Source organism: Tripterygium wilfordii, chromosome 17, assembly GCF_013401445.1.
Source record: "Tripterygium wilfordii isolate XIE 37 chromosome 17, ASM1340144v1, whole genome shotgun sequence".
NCBI classification, from domain to species: domain Eukaryota; kingdom Viridiplantae; phylum Streptophyta; class Magnoliopsida; order Celastrales; family Celastraceae; genus Tripterygium; species Tripterygium wilfordii.
Window position 1 is genome coordinate 2,191,243 of NC_052248.1, and position 20,722 is coordinate 2,211,964.

Consider the following 20,722-nt stretch of genomic DNA (forward strand, 5'->3'; position numbering starts at 1 on the left):
GAACACAAGAAGAATTCGAATATGCACTTCAAACCTCAACACCATGAAAATGAAACCTTTGTTATTTTGCTTTCATTGTGAATAATGTCTCAAACTAATATGGTAGGTGGATCAATTTTAAGCTAGCATAATCTCTTCCCATGAAACTGTCATTAGTTTTAGAGCCGAATCCTGAAACGCCAGTGAGCTTTCAGTCTGGACCTCACTAATTATTGCATCCCTCTGCTAGGCAATCTTCTTTTATAGCATCCTTCACTGCAGCTACAGCTACCTCCTTTCCTACGTCTATATGCTGCAAGCCTGCAATCATGAATCAGGTCAGATTATGGAGCAAGATATTGGAGGATAAAAGAGCACTTTTTAAAAGAACTTTGTGCTCTGTTATGTATGCAGCTTATAGAGGAACAATATCAAACTTACCCATATAGATTTAATGCTACAACTGCTGTTCTAAATGGAAATGTCAGACAAACACTATCAAATCAAAAAGAGGATTTTCTTTGTTTTAGTGAAATTAACAAATGGAAACATGATGATACGTAATCTATCAAGAAGGCAGTAAAATCCTGATTAACTTATCCATACTCTATCATACCATTTCTCTTTCAGGAAAAAAGGGAAAACAAAGAAGTCAGGTGCATATTGGGCATATGAGTACTGTCTGCAAACAGACACACATTACCAATACCCATAAACAAATTTTCCTACAATATATCTTTCACAGCACAACCTTCTTCAAGGACTATTTCAAAAACGATTTATCAAACGAGAATTGCACGATATGTATTAGAGAGAGATAAATGTGGCTGTGCCCTTAATTTTAAGCTACATAACATGGCATGGCATGATACTGGATTGCAGCAACATGGGAAATAATCTTGAATCATAACAGAAGGAATATATCAACATATTGTCAAACTAGTTTTTGAGGAAAAAAAAAATAATGCTGATCACCTGGGAGACTTTGAAGTTCAGAAAGGAAAGCCAGTACGCAATCGTCTCTTTGAGGCTTCCGCTAGCCGCTTAATGGCTTTGGCATCCCTATAACACTCCATCAACTCGCTGGCAACTTCCTGTGGGTGACAATTGACAAATACAGCCAAGAATCGTTTTTCTTTCATTCTCAATGCCCTGAACACATTGACTCCTTTGATTGATGGAGAAAGCCCCATTTCCTGTATTTTCTCAGCAATAATCATCCTTGGCCGCAAAACAGCCTCCAGATTGTTTAAGAGCAAAAATGGGTACTGAAGCACCGCATTTGCCAAGAGTTTCATTGTGCCAACAACAAAAGTCATATTTCTCTGAACCTTGTCAATTGACAACGTCAAAACAAGCGGCGAACGTCCAAAGAGACCCCAAACTTCATCATCTGAAAACCCAAATTTCTCTAAGTTTGCTACCTTTTGGCGGATGGTCTCTGACCGCGAGATGCCGACAAGGGTAACTACATACTTAAACATCTTTGAATCCTTGGACACCCTAGTTTTGCGTATATATTCCCTCTTCTCCTCATCAAATGAAGAGCGTGGAATTAATGTTGGCCGTGATAGTAGCATAGGAATCAAATCCACTCTACTCACACCAAGACCTTCATAAAGTGCAATAACAGGTATAATCCTTTCATGAAAGTCATACAACAAAATTGAAGGGTTTCTAATGATGGCTTGGAGAAGAACTTCCCTTGAACCAAACAATGTCATAAAATAATCAAGCCGCTCATCAAAGCAACGATTGATTCGACAACTAAGGAAGCGTGGCCGACAATTGATGATCTTAACAAGGTCATTTGAGGTCAGGCCTAACCCACGAAGTAGGCCAAGTTTTGAATGAAGATGACTAAGGTCAGCATTTCTCAAAGAAGGCCGACGCAAGAATATCTTAGATATGTCATCATCGCTGCAACCCCATCTCCTCAAAACTTCTACAGAATTGTTCGCCTGCTCTATTCTTTCATCCTTCACTGAATTTCCAACTTGGGCCTGGCTCAAAGTTGAGTAGTTGGTGGCACTGACATAAACAGGGAATTTTTGAAGTGGACTCGGTGGAAATGACACAGTTTTTTGCAGGTGAACAAATTGAAACCATACTTTGATACAAGCTCCAGGTTTAGATTTCATATCAAACTTCGAAAAAAATGAAAAAAGGACTTATAAAACCAGATTTACGCTTTCAAGAATTGAACTACCGGAACAAAATTGTTAAAAATGAAAACCTAACATGAATGAAACTGGGATTAGTTTTTCTTACAAAGACAATGACCATATCGTAGAAATCAAAGAATGGTATAGGGTTAAACAAGAAAGAAGCTTGAAATGTTATTCTCTATAAAAATAAATTAATAGAGAATAAACATCCATGGGTATGTTCCCCGCTGTAACGTTGTTAGTTCTAACAACTGGAGAAATATGGCACAAATTTTGCCTGGACAAACCAAAAAAAGGTTTTGAATCAATAGAAATAAATAATACATAGGCAAGACATATGTATTCATACAGACATTGATACATATATAATGTGAGAGAGAGAGAGAAGTGCAATGCCATCGATGGTCATTATGAAACAAGCAGCATCGAGGATGGACTTTGGTTTTGAATTTAAGCCAGCCAGCACTGCAGATCCTAGAGTGAAGAAAATCCTTAAATTGTGGATTCATAGTGTAATTTAGCATATCTATACCACCTTAATTGTTCGTCGAAGTAGTACCTATACATTTGTCTAATTAATAATCTTATGTATTTTGGCACCTATAAAAAATGCAATGCTTTCTTTTTACACGACTAACTTTAAAGCATAAGTTTTCAACAGTTTCAATAAATAAAAACCGAAATTTCTTTTATATTCAAAATAACAAAAATTGATCATATTTGTCCTTAAATCATAGTACCCACAAATTCTTTGAAACCTCTCCAAATAAATTCTTATAATGCAAAATAAGATTGATTGAAGAGTTACCAAGGGGAAGCAACTCAAATTATAAAATTACAAGTTTGTTGCACCAATGGTTACCAGGAAGTTACTGGTATGACTATTCATAGTCAGAGAAGGAGAAATTCAAAGTACAGCAGCCATAAGACAATGATAAGATTAGGTTTCTATTTCATTTCGATTGTTTCTTCTTAAAAATAGTCCAAAAAATGGCAAGGGGAATAAGCTGCGAAGCCTTCTTCTTTCTCTTTCGCTACTGATTGCTTCGCATTCAAATCTTATGCGCAAGTTTCCTTGGAAATCATAGAGAACTGAATTTAAAGTAACACATTGAAAAAGAAGCCGACCAGGAAGAGAAAAACGAGTAACGAAACAAATGACATTGGCGAAGGCCGTAAAAGGATATCAGAGAAAACTCACCGGAAAGACCGATCTGGGGATGGCTAAGCAGAGACGGAGAGAGAAAGAATGCGCATGCAGCCGAGCTAGAATGAGACTGAGAGCCCCGGAGCGGCGGAGCCGCAGATACCGAGGGAGAGTGAGAATGGCGATGCTGCTAGGACTGGAGTTGGACCGTTGGACGGAGAAGCCCGGGGTTTTGTATTTACGATTCCTTCTGTTTGGGCTTTCAAAGAAGCCCAAATGACCAAATCTAATCTAATAACCTTCTAAGATATATCTTCTGGCAAATGAGTTATTGGTTGAGTGGCAATGACTTTGCATGTCCCTGACTGAGGTCATGGATTCTAGTCTCACCTCCTCCGAATATTTACAAGGAGGTGTGTGAGCTTAGTCTGCCCCTACGTGGGCTTGATAGTCTGCCCCTGCTTGGGCTTGATTTGGTGGTGTGTCGTATATTGTGTTTGTATTTGTACTCAAAAAAAAAAAAAAAAGATATATCTTCTGGAAATTAAAAGGCATAGCAATAGCATAGGCATAATTTGGAATTTTAGATAATTAAAATTATTTTTTTAACCAATAATGATATTATAAAAGTTTGTCTTTAACATTCGATTTTAGACTACACTTGAGTTGTCATATCTGCATGTGTAAAACTTTAGTTCGCTCAAAACTCATAGTGTGGTCACAAAAATATTGTTCCAAATGGATATTCAACTCATAATTTTCCAAATCTATACAATTTGACCAAAATATATTGACCACCACAAAAGAATTGAAAAACGATGAGAACTAGTTGCACCCCAGAGTTAATTAAGTACACCTCAAAAAATCAAAAAAACCTCAATCTAATAACACCCCCAGCTGACCCAATCATTATGCTCCAAATTCTCTCTTCTCCTTCTCTCCTTCATCTTCTTCCTTCTCCTTCTTCCCTTACATGAAGACAATGATCCCATCTAGGGGTGTCAATTCGGTTTTCGGTTCGGTTTTTAACCATAACCGAAATGTCCGAAGTGATTCGGTTATGATATTTTAGTATCCATATCCGAACCATTATGTTCGGATAACCATGACCGAAATAACCATATTTTTCGGATCGGTTATCGGTTTTGTCTAAAAATACAATCGAATTTGAGCAATATAACATTATAAATTTATAATTGGGAACAATTCTTATCTCCCATACAAAATGCTAGTTTTTCAATTACCTTAGGGTTTCGACGATGTGTGATAGACTGATAGTGAAAGTGAAAGATGGAGAGCCCGGAAGCCAGATCGACGAATGGAACTCAGGGAAGGGACACCAGCAACCAGGTAGAGAGAATTTGAGAAGACGGGAGTATTGACGGTGACGACGAGGTAGAGAGAGTTCGTGAATCTCATGGCGCTGCTTCTTTTTGACCTCCTCGAGCGCTTAAACACTTCATCTCTGCATCGATATGCATAATTTTTTGATGAAGTGCTGGTAACTTTGAGTCTTGCCCACTAGGTGTTCGACCATTTGCCTATTACAATATCATCTCTTAGTAGTTAGTTCCACTTTTGTTGTTTTTTTTCATGAATATATGTATACATGTGTGTATGTTTATGTGTGTTTTGCATAATGTCACATGGCGCTGCTTCTTTTTGACCTTCTCGAGCGCTTAAACAATTCATGTAGTGGGCACAAATTAATTAATAGGAGCTGCTGCATCGATATGCATCATTGTGAGAATTAGACTTGGACTATTTGAGTTGGGTTGGGCCTAAACCTAAGTATTTGGGCCTAACTTAAGTCTTTGGTTATTTCGGTTATATCCGAAACCGTAACCGAAATAATCATAACCGAAAATTTATCCGAAAATTTGTAAAACTCATAACCGTATCCAAAACCGTAACCGCAAAACCGAATCCGAAAACCAAATAACCACGGTTACGGATTGGTTATCGGTTGCGGATCGGTTTTGGACACCCCTAATCCCATCTCCACTCATCCTTCAAGAATCCCAGTTTAATCGATGATCCTACCATATCTTCTCTTCTTTCTCCTTCTTCCCTTCCACATAGAAAGCGGTGAATAGGGAGTTTCTATGCAGCAGGAGGTACTCACCTAGATTCCATGTTCAAGGCAGTAAAGCTCCCAACAAGCGTTGTCGACTTGGATTTCAACTTGACCGATGTGGATTGAAATGCACTCTCTCATTTTGATATGTTTTCGAGTAGTGGTGGTGGTGTAGAGATTGAATGGGTGCCTTTTGATTAAGCTTTGATTCGAAGGGAAATTTGGAGAAGTATGTAGGAGTATAAGGGACAAGAAGCATGCAGGTGTAGGAAAGGGATTGGGCATTAGATTTAAGGGGCGCAGATGGTATTTTTGTGAAAAAACATAAATTGGGGTATACCAATAAATGTTATATTTTTTGTTAGCATTTATTTAAAATGGGGCGTGCTTAGTTAAGTAAATGGTGCAAATAATCCTCATCCTGAAAAATGAGTTTTAAATCCCACTAAGGGTCATGTTCAAGCACCAAATGTCAAAGGCCACATTAATTGAGATCCTTTACGATATTGGTTCTTTCTTTAGGAAAGTTTCTTCACTTTGTTTCTTAGGTAATGGGTTCTTTCTTTAGGAATCTTTCTTCACTTTGTTTCTTAAGTAATGGGAGTAGGGTTCCAACTTGAGTATCACTAAATTCGAGTATATACCTTAATCACCTCTGAGTCATCTGTCTTTCAAGAGATGTTTCATGCACAATTTTCTCCTTTTTTCTTTTCTGGATAAGCCTTTCGTACTCTGTTGTATTTGTGTAGAACTTGGACGACTTGTAAAGACAAAACAATCAGAACAAATTTTTTACACAAGCTAGCAGTGGCGGACTTAGGAATTGAAGTTACTGGGGGCACAAAAATGACCCGGGGGCAGCGCCCCCGAAATTTTTTTTTGGGTTCTTTATGTAATCGACTTACAAATATAAACGATAAATATAAAAACACATTAATAATATTTTAAACACATAAGAAACTACATTATAATTTATTACAATTGTTCTTTACGAGTTTTCATATTTTGAAAGTGCGATATTAGAACATCATTAGTAATAGTTCCGAGCAACTCCTTTTCTACGTAACATACTAGACAGTCATTCATAAATTGATCACTGATCCGGTTGCGCAAATCTGTCTTGACAATATTCATTCCAGAAAAGCATCTTTCAACACTTGCTATTGTTATAGGCAAAACCAATGCTAACTTCAGAAGTCGATACACCAAAGGATACGAAATATGCTTCCTTGTAGACACTAGCAGTCGAGAATGAGGGTTTTGATTTTTGGGATTTTTCTATTTGGGTTGAATGAGGGTTGGGTTGAGTTGGGTCGGGTTGGGTCTTAGTTAATGGGCTAAGTGTGTGAATGAGAGTTGGGTTGGGTCTTAATTAATGGACTAAGTGTGTGAATGAAAGTTGGGTTGGGTCTTAGTTAGTGGGCTAAGTGTGTGTAATGGGGGCCTTTTATTTTTTTGTTGGGGCCTTAGTGTCAAATTGTTAAGAATGTATGGTATATTTAATGAAAAAAAATTTAACTGACTGGGGGCCGTGCCCCCAGTGACGCGGCCCCCAGTGACTATGCAGTGGGTCCGCCACTGCAAGCTAGTAGTTAGCTCATGTTTTCCTTACAAACCAAAACTTGAAAAATGTGGCAAAACAGGTTACTGGGGGGAAAAGAAGAAGTCTACTTGATCAATCAATCAATCAAATAACACAACTACACCCACCATGAAAATAGTGGGGTATGATCAATATATAAACAAGTAGTACAATGGTAAGAGACAGATACTCAATTATCACTACAGTCCAATGTTGACAAATAATTAAAACAACCCACCATGATTTCGATATGGGCACAAAAGGAAGAGAGAGAGCCGTTGACTGGATTAAACTATTATTTCATTCAGAAATCATGGCAAAAACATTCTGAATTTGACTATAGTAATCCAATCTACATGACAAAGCCATGCTTAGAAGTTATGCAAACAGGCACCATGTGTAACAAGTAGATTGGGGCGCAGGCGCGTATATATATATATATATATATATATATGCCATGAACTTGGACGTTGTTATCATGCATCACAGGGAGAACGAAGATCCCATTCAACAAAACGTGGCATAAAACCAAAACAAGTACAAATCTATATTTTATAAGCACAAATTGCAGCTACGAAGATGATAAGTCAGATGGCTGAATATGTCGACAAGACAACTATGAAAACCACTACAATAGAGGCGGGAGATTTAATATACAAATATTATACGGAAGAAAAAGAAAAACAAAGGGTTTGGATTCTTGGGGAAAAGTACCATGTAATTTGAGTACTGTACATATAGTTAAATTCTAAACTAAACAGAATTTCATAGTTCTCTCAAAAAGAGTACATGGTATACATTTTTGAATCCATATATGAATTTTCATGCCGGAGATTTCAATATCCGGGCTTGGGACCGACTCGATGTTTTGCCATCATCTGTTAGTCACTCCTTGCTAAAACATTATCCAAACATCTTACTGATAGAAAGAGACGTGAATTAACGAAATCAGCACAGTATGTATGACTGCTTGCTCTTGGAGTTTTCTTCTAATTGGTGAAAGTGTCAATTGCTCTTGGAGTTTTCTTCTAATTGGTGAAAGTGTCAAGTTGCTAACTATGACCAAAATCCAATTATGAGAGTTTTTTTTTTTTCTTCAGAAAACCAGAGAGGGGGGGAAGAACTATGGGAAATATTGGAAGGTCTAAAGAGAGACAAAGGGAAGCATACAAAATTTTATCACTCAACAAATACACATCTATAAGAAGATAATGATAGCAATGGCACCGTCTGGTTTTCCCTTTCACGTCTCTATTTTCATCTTCATAATTAATATTAGCTATGACTATATCATGTGCATATATCCAACCCAAGCAGTACCTTATGAAGTAGGGCACCATGCATGCGGGTACTTAAGATGGCCTTTCAATACGTGGTGGTGGCCAAGTCCTTTCCAATATCCAATACATTTGACACATCAAGCAAAACCCTTTAGTGTGGGTGGTTCAAAGTAGTATTCCTCTACTCTATTGCACCTTTTGAAAGGATAGTAGTAGTGGCGCACTTAGAAACTCCAAGCTAAAGTCACTGGTTGCCCTATCATCACCTATAATGTCATCATTCAAGTGGTGACAACTAATACCAAGCCCAAAAAAAAAAAAACAAAAAAGAGAAAAGATGAGATAAGGTAAATGTGGTTATCTTAGGAGCACATGATATTAAAGTTTCTTAATACCACGGCATCCAAATCGGTAAAAGAGTACTTTTCATCCCTCACCTATTGGTCGAGTTTCATTTTTGTTCCTTAGCTCTCTTTTTTTTCCTTTTTTCGTCTCCCAACTATGGAACAGTGTCATGTTTATCCCTTGAATAAATCCGGCCATTGAAAAATCCTACGTGGCATCATATTGTTCGTCAGATTAGGTTTTTCCCAACTTCAATCTCACTTAAAAGGACGAAAATGATACTTTTCAATAGTTGAGGGACGCAAATGGGAGAAAAAAAAGCTTAGGGACAAAAATGATACTCATCCCTTAGTTGAGGGACGAAAAATATCTTTTTTGCCCATCCAAATCCTCAAATATTAGACAATAATGGGGTGTTGCTAGTCATGCTCTCCCACCAGTATTCAATCCTGTGTGAGCTCACAGATGAATTTTCTATAAGTTTGTCAAGACATGCATGGTGTCCGATGAGTTTAACCAACTTGGCCACTTCACACCCAGTTCCCAAGGGAAAAACATCCGCAAATATTAACCCTATCTTCAAATGGTAAAGTAAGAATGATTTAAAACCTTATGCCTATAGAAAGATGATGGAAAATTTTCAGATCTCATTCCTATGAATACCGTTGATTTTAAGTTAGATGACATGTTGTGATGTCATCAACCTTAAAATCTATGGTCATAAATGGGGCGGGGACTCGGAAGTCGGGACGACCCTGAACGATGATCTGATCAAATAGAGAGGTCCTTCAATAGAGGTTGACCAACCCAAGCCCAAATCCAATACCAAGCCCAAGCCTAATACCAAAACAACCCCCGCACAGCCACAGTTCACAGTTCACACTTGGCCAGAGCGCGTGTGCATCTTTTTCCAGATAGGCAAGTAGCTGCGTGGTTAAAAGTCCCATTGCTAGTTTGCTACTAGCCAACCTAGATTGTGACACCTCACTTTTGTCCAATCCCAACCGATTTACTTCTCACACTGGCCTTCAAATTTTATTTTCTTTAAAAAAATGAGAAAGGAGGATTCGAACCTGATTCAAAATGATACACATCATTTTTATCACACTAATTAGTTAATCTCTTTATCACTTCAATTGATTACTCGAGTGTGTCACGCCCCTTCAATTTATTTTGATTTGTCAACCCAATAATTAATTAAAGTATAAACCATAAAAAAAAATTATATAAATGAAAAAAAAAATATTTATTGGATTAGATTAGCTCATCGTTAAAACCCAGCTAAGAATAATAAGACAAGGCAGTCAACAACATTAAAAAAAAAAGGGAGAAGTACCACAGAGGCCCCTGTACTTTGCAAAACGGGTCATTTGAGCCCCTTTACTTTTTTTCGGGTCATTGAACGCCCTCTACTTACGAGAATGGACTAAATTAGCCCCGCAAGGAACTTCTGTTATAACGGTGCTTATGTGGTAGTTATCTATTTGAGCTGGATTTTTCTAATAAATTCTAATATGCTGACTAGGCGATGACGTGTCATTGGCCAATAAAATAATGACACGTGTCCAATTCTTTGTTTTTACTATGAAAGTAGATATGTTACAATTTCATTGAAATGATTGTAAACTTCATATTTTAGGGTCAAAGAACCCCCTGTACTTTAATTAATGGGTTTTTTAAGCCCTCATACTTTCATCAAATGGGTCAAATTAGACCATCGAATTCCAAAAAATTTGCATCCATAAACATCCATTAATAAAAATGAGTCAAATAGATTCAGTGCATAAACATGATTCCAATAGATCCATTACACAAGCCATCCTCAAATACTACAAAATCTGATTAAACAGTTCCAACATCAACAACAGACACATAAATCAAAAACAGGGATGAACACCAAATGACCCTCTATCAACTCCATTCTTCTTGTTCTTCATACTCTCACTTCCACGGTCAATTACCCTTGACATAGAAGTCCCAGGCTGCAAAAATTGAGGAAAAAAACACCATAATATTAAACAACAAAATAATTCTTTGACATTAACATACAATACATCTGCAAGGTAGAAAATGCAAATTATCAAACTTACGTTTAGGATTGAACGACCTGTATCAGGATTAATGTAGAGACCCAGGCCAGTCAATAATGTCCTCTTTTTTGGCTTGGTTTTTGGCCTGCATTCCTTGTGAAAAGGACTGACATACCTAGTCCTGCTAGGTTGTCCCTGCATTGGTTCATTAGATCCTCCCTGCATTGAGGCCATGGCTGCACTTGTTTGCCTTGTCATCCTTGGTTCATTTGTTTGGGATGCTTGACTTGTTTGCCTTCTCATCCTTGGTTCATTTGTTGAAGTTAAACCACTAACTTGGCTACTGGAAGTTATCCTACCAGGACATGCCTTATTCCTAGCATTATGCCCCTTGCCCTTACACACTTTGCAAGTCATAATCCTCCCTTCTCGTGTCAATTTGGTTTTGTTGACAGTCTCATGTTGTTCCTTTCTCCTCTTTTTCTTCGGTCTCCCTGGCATCTTCCTCATCTTAGGAGGCAGTAAATGGTCCTGCTCACTCCTCGGCCACATGTTCTCCCCTCTAATTGGTTCAATTGGTACCTGATATGCTCTCAAGTATGTCTCCTTCCTATACCAAAGTGCAAGATAATCCTCAGGTTTTTCACCATTGGCATGTGCAGCACGAATTGCATGGGGACATGGAATTCCAGAAATCTGCCATGCCCCACATGTGCAGGTTCCATCCCTCAATTTCACCACAAATTGACTTCTCCCATTTTTCACTTCATAACTTCCTCCTCCATTCCATTCACACACCCACAAATGGCTATCTGTTACATTTTTTATCAACCTTCTATGAATAAGTGGTCCATATTCTTGCTTCCATGAATTTACTCCCAACTTCTTGTCCCTAATTCTCCTCATCATTGCCCTTCTAATATCCTCAAGCATTGAAATTATACTTTTGCTCCTAGCTTCCACAATAGTGCCATTGAATGCCTCACAGAGATTGTTGTCACATGAATCACATTGACACCATGGACTGAAGTATGCCTTACTCCAATACTTAGGATGCACAAGCGTCAAATCCTTTGCAGCAGCTGGATGCACCTTCTCAATCTCCTTAAAGTTAAGCTCAAAATCAGACATATTGGTTGATTTGGCTAGCTGCCAGAAGAGATTTTTAAGATGTCTGCCTGGATAATTCTTACACCAATTTGCATACAAATGCCTACAACAAAACCTGTGATAAGCTTTTGGCCATGTATCAGCTACAGCAGCAACCAAGCCCTACAACAAAGAATACAAAAAATGAGTAATGGACATGAAATACAATTAAGATAGGGATATCATTAACTGAAAATACACAAACACATACCTTTTGCCTATCACTTATCAGAGTCCAAAGTTCACCTTCAGCAGTACCTAAATCGTGCTTTAACAAATTCAGAAACCAAGTCCATGTTTCAGTGTTCTCAACCAGTACCACAGCCCAAGCTAATGGAAACATTTGATTATTCCCATCACGGCCTATTGCTGTCAATAATTCCCCTTTAACTAATCCCTTTAAAAAACATCCATCAATTCCTAATATTGGTCTGCAACCCTTCATAAATCCCTCCTTACATGCCTTAAAACAACAATAGAATGCTTTGAATGGAACAGGTCCATTCTCATCTTGCCTATCAGTAAGCAATGAGACAGTACTTCCAGGGTTAGACAACATCAACTCCTCAGCATAATTCCTTAATTGTGCATATTCCTTTACACAACTACCAGTTAAATCAGCTAATACAGTCTTTCTCACCCTTTTACATTGGCCTAAGCTCACATCTAATTCCAAAGCTTGTTCCATAAAGGGTTTTAGATATCTAATTTTTATGTCTGGGTGGGCAGCAATAAAACCATAGAACCTCTTCACCATGTACTTTGTAGTTAACCACTTTAAACCCCTTTTTGGTTGACATGTATGTTCACTGACATAGGTCTTTACCTGAAAACTATCCACTTGTCTACTATATGATGCAAATATCAACCATGGACAATCAGTAGCTCCCTTACATTTGGCTCTACATCTACTAGGTTCATTTTTACTGAATCGAATGTCAGTCCTAGTCATTATAGCATAATTGCTAACAACATCCTTAAACTCATTATTACTAGTGAACAACATGCCAAGCTCAAATTTCGGAATACCTTTCACCTTTTTGTATGATGGAAATCTGCTTCTCTTTCTAATTGCATCATCCCGCACCTCTGGATCCTCATCTGTACTATCCCTGTAACTTCCTGGATCAGAAGAGTCTAAATAATCACTATCAACACCTTTCTCGCTCTCCCCAGGCTCCTCATCATACTCCTCATAACCTAAACCCTCATCATTCTGCTCATCATCATGCTCCTCATGAACCTGCTCATCATCATCTTCACCTTCTTTGTCACTCTCCTGCAGTAGAGATACATCCTTCCATCCCCTTTTGTAGTTTCTAACCTTCTCCCTCGCAACAATCACCTCCTCATCGTCCTCTGAGGAGTTATCTTCAGGAACAACTTCACTGTCTGAGCTACTAGAAGAGTACTGAAAAACAAAATCGTAACCATGTGAGAAAATAAACCCTAAAAACCCCAAATCGAACCCATATCAGAAAAACCTAATCTCAAACTCACCTCCTCTTGTATTTTCTTTCGCCGAACAGCTCTGACCTTCGTTGGAGACATTTCGTCGACGATTGTATCTGAAATCAAACCCAGTTGTGACAGAACCCAAATCGATGATCGACGGCACTCCTTCCTCTCAAATGTCTCTCTACAAAGGTTTCATAAATTTAGGGTTTCTGTGTGTGAGATTGTAACTTAACCCCATCAATTGCCATGTCATTTTCAATTTTCTTTAAATAAAATCCATGTCATTTTCTTTTGCCAACTCAGCTTTTTTTTAACGGAAATGTTATACAAGGGCCAACGTAGCCCATTCTCGCAAGTAGAGGGTGTTCAATGACCCGAAAAAAAGTAAAGGGGCTCAAATGACCCGTTTTGAAAAGTACAGGGGCCTCTGTGGTACTTCTCCCAAAAAAAAAGACTAATCCTTCCACCATTTCTAACCTTCAAAAAACTTAATGTACAAAACTGTCAAAACCCATGTAAATAAGGCCTGCGGATCCTGTTTATATGTCCAATACTGTTGTGTTTTTTTGTCTCTCTATTCTCAATAAAAATATCAGTCTCATTCCCTTATATATATATGTATACACTCCAACTCTCTCTTTCTTGACGCAGAACCAAGAAGAAGACAAAGGCCAGCCTTTGTTTTCCTCATCAGATCTCTTCCACCAAGAAAAGGAGAGCCAATCCCGCCAATGACACGGCTGAACACAGTCAAAATAGCATACAACATATAGATACACAAGGGCAGAACATATATATTTATATATATAGACACCCAAGCAGGACGTTTATAGTTGCAGAGCAGTGAAAGTAAATGAGGTGTAAGAAGCACCCAACGGACCTGAGTAGCACCGTGGGCGTCTGCGCCTCGTGTCTCCGCGAGCGGCTCTTCGAGCTCATGGCCGCACAAGCCCAAGCCCAGCAGCACCTGCAAGCCCAATTGACGCAAGAGGCCCAACCACGGCCACGCGCCTCCGCGGCAGAATCGCACAGGAAGTCCGACACCGAACCCCCGCCTCTGCTATTCCCTCGCTCCGTCTCTCCTTACGTCGCTCGACGGAAATCTGACGACACCACCACTAACAATTGGGATAATCACTTCGATCTCCGATTCTACAGTACTCCTCAGGTGGGGACCATCTACAACACCGTCAATGGAATCACCACTTCGACCACGAAGTCCAGATCTTTAATCAAGCTCGGGGGATTCTCTCGTCTCTCTAGACTATTTAGGCCCAGATCCGATAAGTTCGATCCGGATCCAAATAGAAACTCGGATTCCAGAGATTCATGCGAAGCTTCGTCATCTTCACCGTCCTGGTTCGCGAATATATTCAGAGCTGGACGGAAGAAGAAATCGAGGTTCGCAGTGGAGGATTCTTCCGTTACCGTATGCCGCAGACCTCGGAGGAGGGCGGATCGGGGAATGTCGCCCGTAGGAGGATTAGAAACCGATTGTGACGATTCCGATCGTTGTCCTTCAGGTAGTGGAGACTCTGAAGAGTCGTCTCAAGTACGAAGAACGCCGGTGGGAGGGCCACTGGCGGCACGGCGAGGGAAGCCAGGGCAAGGCCGCAACATGTCGACAGGGTTGGCATTTTGCTTGAGTCCGCTCGTGAGGGCGAGCCCGAGCAGGCAATGGAACCAGAAGGGAGGTTTGCCGCCGGATTTAGGATATTCCAGCGACTTTCGTGTTCCGGTAAATCCACATATTGCGTATTGCGCGAACCGGTCCAGGAAATTGGCGGATTTCGGGAGAGTCAATCACAACCGTTAACTGGCATTTTGACTCCGGTGGTGACGTTGAGTATATGCATGTACGGTTTTGCCCTTCCTGATTTTCTCCCAATTTATCATTTTTTGGGCTGCTTCATATATCGTCGAAAAATTAAATTACAAATTCCTTAGTAAAAAAATTCGTGATTATGTAGTATACGTAAAAAATGGTTATTGAAGAAAATAATTTTTATTTATTTGTGCACAAAAATATAGCTCTTTATCTTATGGTTTTACTCGTCTTGTATTTTTGGTTAGCTTTTGTTGATTAGAGATGGTTCTCTTCATTGTTAACCATATTTTTACGTTCGGATAGTTGGATTGGGGGAGGTATTGGACCCAACCGGTGCATAAAAAAAAATCTAAAAAGTTATAAATGTGTTGTATTTATTATGATGGATTTAATAATATTTTTTTAAAATAAAAATTAAATTTATTGCGATCAAAAATATCAGACGTTTAAAGTTTATATTCGACAGTCTATATTTGTGTTAGTGGCAATGTCAAACCATATAGTTTTAGTTAGTGGTTCATATTATCTTTAAAAAATGTAATGTCATTATTGACTTTATGTGAATGACTATTATTTAAATGACAACAAATTATCTAAACTTTAAAAATTTTGGAACGTTGGATTATCCTCTGTAGGATTTATCTCAAGCCAATTGATCGAACCCAAAGCATATCCTCTGTGTTTTGACTTGCAAATTTGCGGCTAAAAAAAGCAAAGATAGAAGGCACCAAAATGTTCCTCTAGTGGGTGGATCCCACAGAATTTACAGCATCAAATTAAAATATCCCTCACACTCGGGTGATAGAGATTCAAATTCTCTCTCAAAAATCATGTTAAATCATAAATTTTTTTATATTGTAAAGTTTAAGGTTTAATTTTTAATGTTTAAAATTTAGAGTTTTTTATCAAAAATTATTATATTTTAACATTATAAACACTAAAATACTTAATCACATATTTTAATTCATGATTTAACATAATTTTATGAAAAAATTGAAGTCGGGATTAGAGCCCCGGAATTGAAGCCCCCAATCCACACTAAACACAAATTTTCATAAAAATCGAATTGTAATTGTTCCTTATTGGTGGCGGCCCCGCAAGGGTCTTGAATAAGGTGGGGCCCATGATCATAGTGACATGGCCAAATCTTCTTTATTAACGGTCAGAAAAAGGTAGGTCGTATCATATATGAATCTGAATACATATGATCTAATTCTACGACAGGGATAGGGGCCATGTTCCAGTACTGTCGCGTCCTTTCAATGTTTTCGCTCCGACCGCTAGATTATGTGACTTTTGTTTTGGTGGTAAGCTTGTTTGATTTAAAGCCCATAAATAATGTTGTTTTTTTCTTTTCTTTTTCATTTTTCTCTTTTGCTTTGCTTTATTGTGTGGGAATTTTTGAACCATGAGTTAGGTTCTTTTCCTTTTTTAGCTTTTGTTTTTGATAAACAATGGCTTATTTGAATTCAAATTTGTATTAATGATTACATATATATATATATATATATATATATATGCATGCATGTATGAATAGAAGAAGGCAGGACTATTGGAGTTTTTCATATCTAGATTGGTTGGATGTCCTCTTTAATAAGTTATCAATGTAGGTTAACTGTATTGTGTTTTTGTGTCATAGCAAATAAATAGAAATGTTGAATTGTCTTATTTATGTAGCTTTGACTTGTCATGTGACATTAAATTTTTCATATTGTGGACTGTGGAATTTTCAATTTCTAATCATAACTAGAGCTGCTACCTTTTCTTGTTCACCTTTTCTTTTTTTGGCATTTTAATATAATTTTCTTTGAATTGGATTTAGATGAAATTATGTGTTGAATTTGTTGATAGAATTGTTTTCTGAAAAATAAATTACGAAAATATAATAAGAAAAATAAAGAGACAATGACGTAATTAAGAACCATTTGTCGATAATTTAATTGGTCATCTCTCCAGACTTAGGGTGTGTATCGTGTCCGAGATCGGGAGTTCGAACCAATTAGTAAGAGATTTCCCTGTGAAATCATGGTTTCATATGCTTGTCTCACTTTCGAGCCTCTATCCGCATGAACTTCGATTCACCTTTACTTGTCGCGATCGTGGTGCGAACTATTCTGATCACTCTGAGATTTACGTCAACTTAATTATCCAAGTCACAGGTTAAGAGCATCTCTAATGGCAAAACTATTTCAAGCACTCTAAAACACCTTGTAATTTGTGCACATCAGATTATCAAGATTATCCTCTATAATGGTATGCAATACGAAACACTCCAAACTTCAAATTTTCAACTACAATTTCACTTTTTTTTTTTTTCTATTCTACTCTCTCTTGACTAAACTTACAAGTGTCAAATATTTGATTGGTCGTACAACTCTAAAAGATACTCTCAAGTTACTCTGATATATCAAGAGTTCCTAAAATTTAAAGTGTATTTCAAGTCTTCCATTGTAACCATTTAGCACTTCAAATTGATGTTTTTGTGTTTGAAAAATAGGTTTCAAAGATGCTCTTATGCGATGTGATTCATAGGTCAGAAGATATTTTCGAAGAGAGGAGTTGATGTAATGTCATTTCGAGGAAAAAGGTGACACTACTACTTTTAGTTGACAGTTGAGTTTGATCATCCTACAAATTTAGACCCTTTTTTTCAGGTCCTCTTGAAGAAAGAAAAAGAAAAGGAGGCAGACATGCATGCATGCACGCAGACAAATGCTCCGGCGACACAAACCGTCTGGTGGCTGCTTGCCTGTACTTCTTCACACCTCCCTTGTCCAATCCATGTCTTGTCCAATCAACACTTTTTGCGCTTTTTTGTTTGTTATTTATGATGAGAAATAATTGGATTGACCCACAATCTAACTTAGATAGTCTCATTCTCTCCATATATAATGTGTTAATGTGAATAATTTGTTGTGAACTAAACGGACAAAACTCGAATATATAAAGTGATGGATATAAAAGAGAAGGATGACATAAGATTTAACGAGATTCAACATAATTTACCTACATCATCGGTAAAAAAAAATAAAGAATTTCACTAATATGAAGAAGATTATAAAAAAAATGAGTTATAAGAACTAATCCATAAATCTATTTCTTGGGACTCTCACACCTCAAACCCCTCTAATCTAGAACTCCCTAGACACCAAGACTTCTGGGACACTTTAGAAAGTTGCATAAACCTGAATTCTTATAGGTTATCCAAAACACAAGCGAAGGAAACCCTAATTTCAACTCAAAACCTAACAGAATTTTCTTGATTTTACTACTCAAAACACAAGAGAAGAGCTCATACCTTTCTCGAGAAAGGGCAATATGGTCCAAAAGAAATTCAATTTTGAGCCAAACTTCACATAACCCAATTTTAGATATCCCAATCTAAATAACTTAGATCGTCTCATTTTATTCGTTCATCGATGGTTCATCATGGATGGTTGGATTAGTTTGAGATGAATACTTTCAATTACGGCAGTTCAAATTCGATTCATTATATCATACAAACATGTTTTTTTTATTTATTTTTTATTGTGTCTTGTAATTGAAGCAACATTGATGGACAAACATTGAGATTTTTGAGGTGCACATTTCTTCATTTGTAAGTGCATGTGGGTGGGTGGGTTGGCTTTAATTTATTGGGTAGATGTGTTAGGTATACTCTTGGTTAACTTTATGATGGTTAAAAACCCAACCCAACTAATTTTTCTAATGATAATTAGGTGGGTAGGTTTGAGGTTTAAAACTCTTTACTTTACTCAAGTAACTTCACCTTCACCAGCTCTTTATTCATTGCTTTTAATAATGAACAACTCCATTTATATATATATATATATATATATATATATATATATATATATATCATTTGTCGGATATGATCATATGAGCAATGGACTCAATTTTGGGTGACAATTAATGTGGGACCCCACAAGTCATTTGGGGCGGTTCCGTATTGGAAAATGAGGAATTGTTCTCCAAAGTAATCATATGAAATAAGGATGAGTGTTGTGGTGAAAGAGATCAAATGTCACACTGAAAAAAATATGAAATCTTGAGTGAGTTCATAAGCTCCCAGCCCTCATTGCATAATGGGTTTGGGTCCCAATGGCCACCGAAGTTTTAAGGGGTGGCCCGTTCACCCTTTACCTTCATAATAGAAAAGAATAATATAACAAATCTTGAACAGGTAAACTATAACTTACCTTGTAGTAAAGTTAGGTTATTTTTTACTTTGTTATATGACAACCAGCAAAAAAACAGAACAATACAGAATTTGCCAAAATAAAATTAATCAAGTAGCCAACTTATCATATTTTACGTTATTGGAGAATTTGCCAAAATAAAATTAATGCTGAAATGGTAAAATTAATTCAACTCAAATTCTTTGGTTATTGACTGCTTCAATTTTTAATCTTCTATTATTTATGGAAGGAAAATGTTTTTCAACACTTGGTATAAGTGTATAAAAAAAAAAAAAGTGTATAAAAGAAAAAGAAAATACATAGTTGTGGTTTGTGACTTTTTTTTTTTTTGAAAGGTCCACAGACCACACACATGCTTGAGGGATCCCCTGGTGAGAATAGAACCTTGAACCTCAAGGTCTTGGGTAGACAATCTGACCAACCAAACTATCTCACATTTTTTATGGTTTGTGACTTAACGGGAGGGGTGAACGGAGTGAAAAATGTTTGGCTCTTTGGTCTATGCCCAGTAAGTGACGGCCAAACCGACCTTCAATGTGTGCCAAGCCGACCACAAGAGACTTTTCTTTTTCTTTCTATTTAGCTGATCCTGACATCTACTCTCCCCTTTTCTGGTTTCTTCTTTTTTTTTCCTCTTAATTTTTATAATTATATCATGACTTCTTTTGAACTGGCACAATTTATGTTCTTGTATTTGCATATCTTGCCACTGATCCAAGAATTTTATGCATTTATGGCCTCCTTAACACTAAAAATTATCTCAATAATAGTTGTTTAGATCACAGTAATCATGTTAATTTACTTTTGAGTCCTAAAATCTAAACAAACTCTTCATAGTCCATGTGAGTTATTATATTTATATATGGGGGTCTTAACAAAGTATTCTTAGTATTTCTCATCATGATTCATGATGATGATGGTTGATGATACTTGGAACATTAATTAAATTTTTAATTGGTTTTGTTAATGTAGTTATATTATATACTTAATTCCTACAAGAAATCTATTTAATAATCCCACAAGTTTCTGCTAATTGCAACTGATAAGTTTTTCAGTGAGATATATGAATTGTTGAAGTGACAAAATCTTCTCAATCCTTCTAACTTGTAATGCATTAATTAATTTGAATTTTATCAAGAATGTTAGTCATTAGAATTACTTGAAAATTAGTCAAGTAATATCTATCACACAACAATGACTAGAGCACGATTTTTTTGACTTGGGAATAATTAGAAAGATTATTGTGTATGATAAACCACTTGGGTGTGATAGTCTATCATTGAATTTCTCTAGGGCTAAACTATATAAGCTCGGAAAGGTATTTTACAAATAGCATTTTATATCATTGTTCTTCTCTGTATCCTATTTGTACATTTATTCATCATTTACCTTGATAATAAGAAAATACTGAAATATAGTTATAATTATTAGTCATTGAGGCCAACCCATAAAATTCAATTTTTTTTTAACCAAAAGTATG

At 37.1% G+C, this 20,722-nt stretch overlaps 4 protein-coding genes across 4 annotated transcripts; 1 reads left to right on the plus strand and 3 right to left on the minus strand.

Annotated features, from left to right (window-relative positions):
• Positions 1-44: 44 nt before the first annotated feature.
• Positions 45-3,515, minus strand: LOC119982843. Its single transcript, XM_038826423.1, has 3 exons — positions 3,349-3,515; positions 955-2,424; positions 45-300 (listed from the first exon to the last, which is right to left on the minus strand). Exon 2 carries the CDS (start codon positions 2,118-2,120, stop codon positions 972-974), a length of 1,149 nt encoding a protein of 382 aa, XP_038682351.1. The 5' UTR covers positions 2,121-2,424; positions 3,349-3,515; the 3' UTR covers positions 45-300; positions 955-971.
• A 6,785-nt stretch (positions 3,516-10,300) lies between these two features.
• LOC119982928 lies at positions 10,301-11,754 on the minus strand. The gene is made up of 2 exons (XM_038826530.1): positions 10,669-11,754; positions 10,301-10,560 (listed from the first exon to the last, which is right to left on the minus strand). The coding sequence occupies exons 1-2, from the start codon at positions 11,737-11,739 to the stop codon at positions 10,456-10,458; spliced, it is 1,176 nt and encodes a 391-aa protein (XP_038682458.1). The 5' UTR covers positions 11,740-11,754; the 3' UTR covers positions 10,301-10,455.
• Positions 11,754-13,984, minus strand: LOC119982686. Its single transcript, XM_038826173.1, has 5 exons — positions 13,848-13,984; positions 13,258-13,396; positions 11,969-13,168; positions 11,834-11,880; positions 11,754-11,757 (listed from the first exon to the last, which is right to left on the minus strand). The coding sequence occupies exons 1-5, from the start codon at positions 13,982-13,984 to the stop codon at positions 11,754-11,756; spliced, it is 1,527 nt and encodes a 508-aa protein (XP_038682101.1).
• Positions 13,741-15,266, plus strand: LOC119982066. Its single transcript, XM_038825246.1, has one exon. The coding sequence runs from the start codon at positions 14,069-14,071 to the stop codon at positions 15,029-15,031; it is 963 nt and encodes a 320-aa protein (XP_038681174.1). The 5' UTR covers positions 13,741-14,068; the 3' UTR covers positions 15,032-15,266.
• The last annotated feature ends 5,456 nt before the right edge of the window (positions 15,267-20,722 follow it).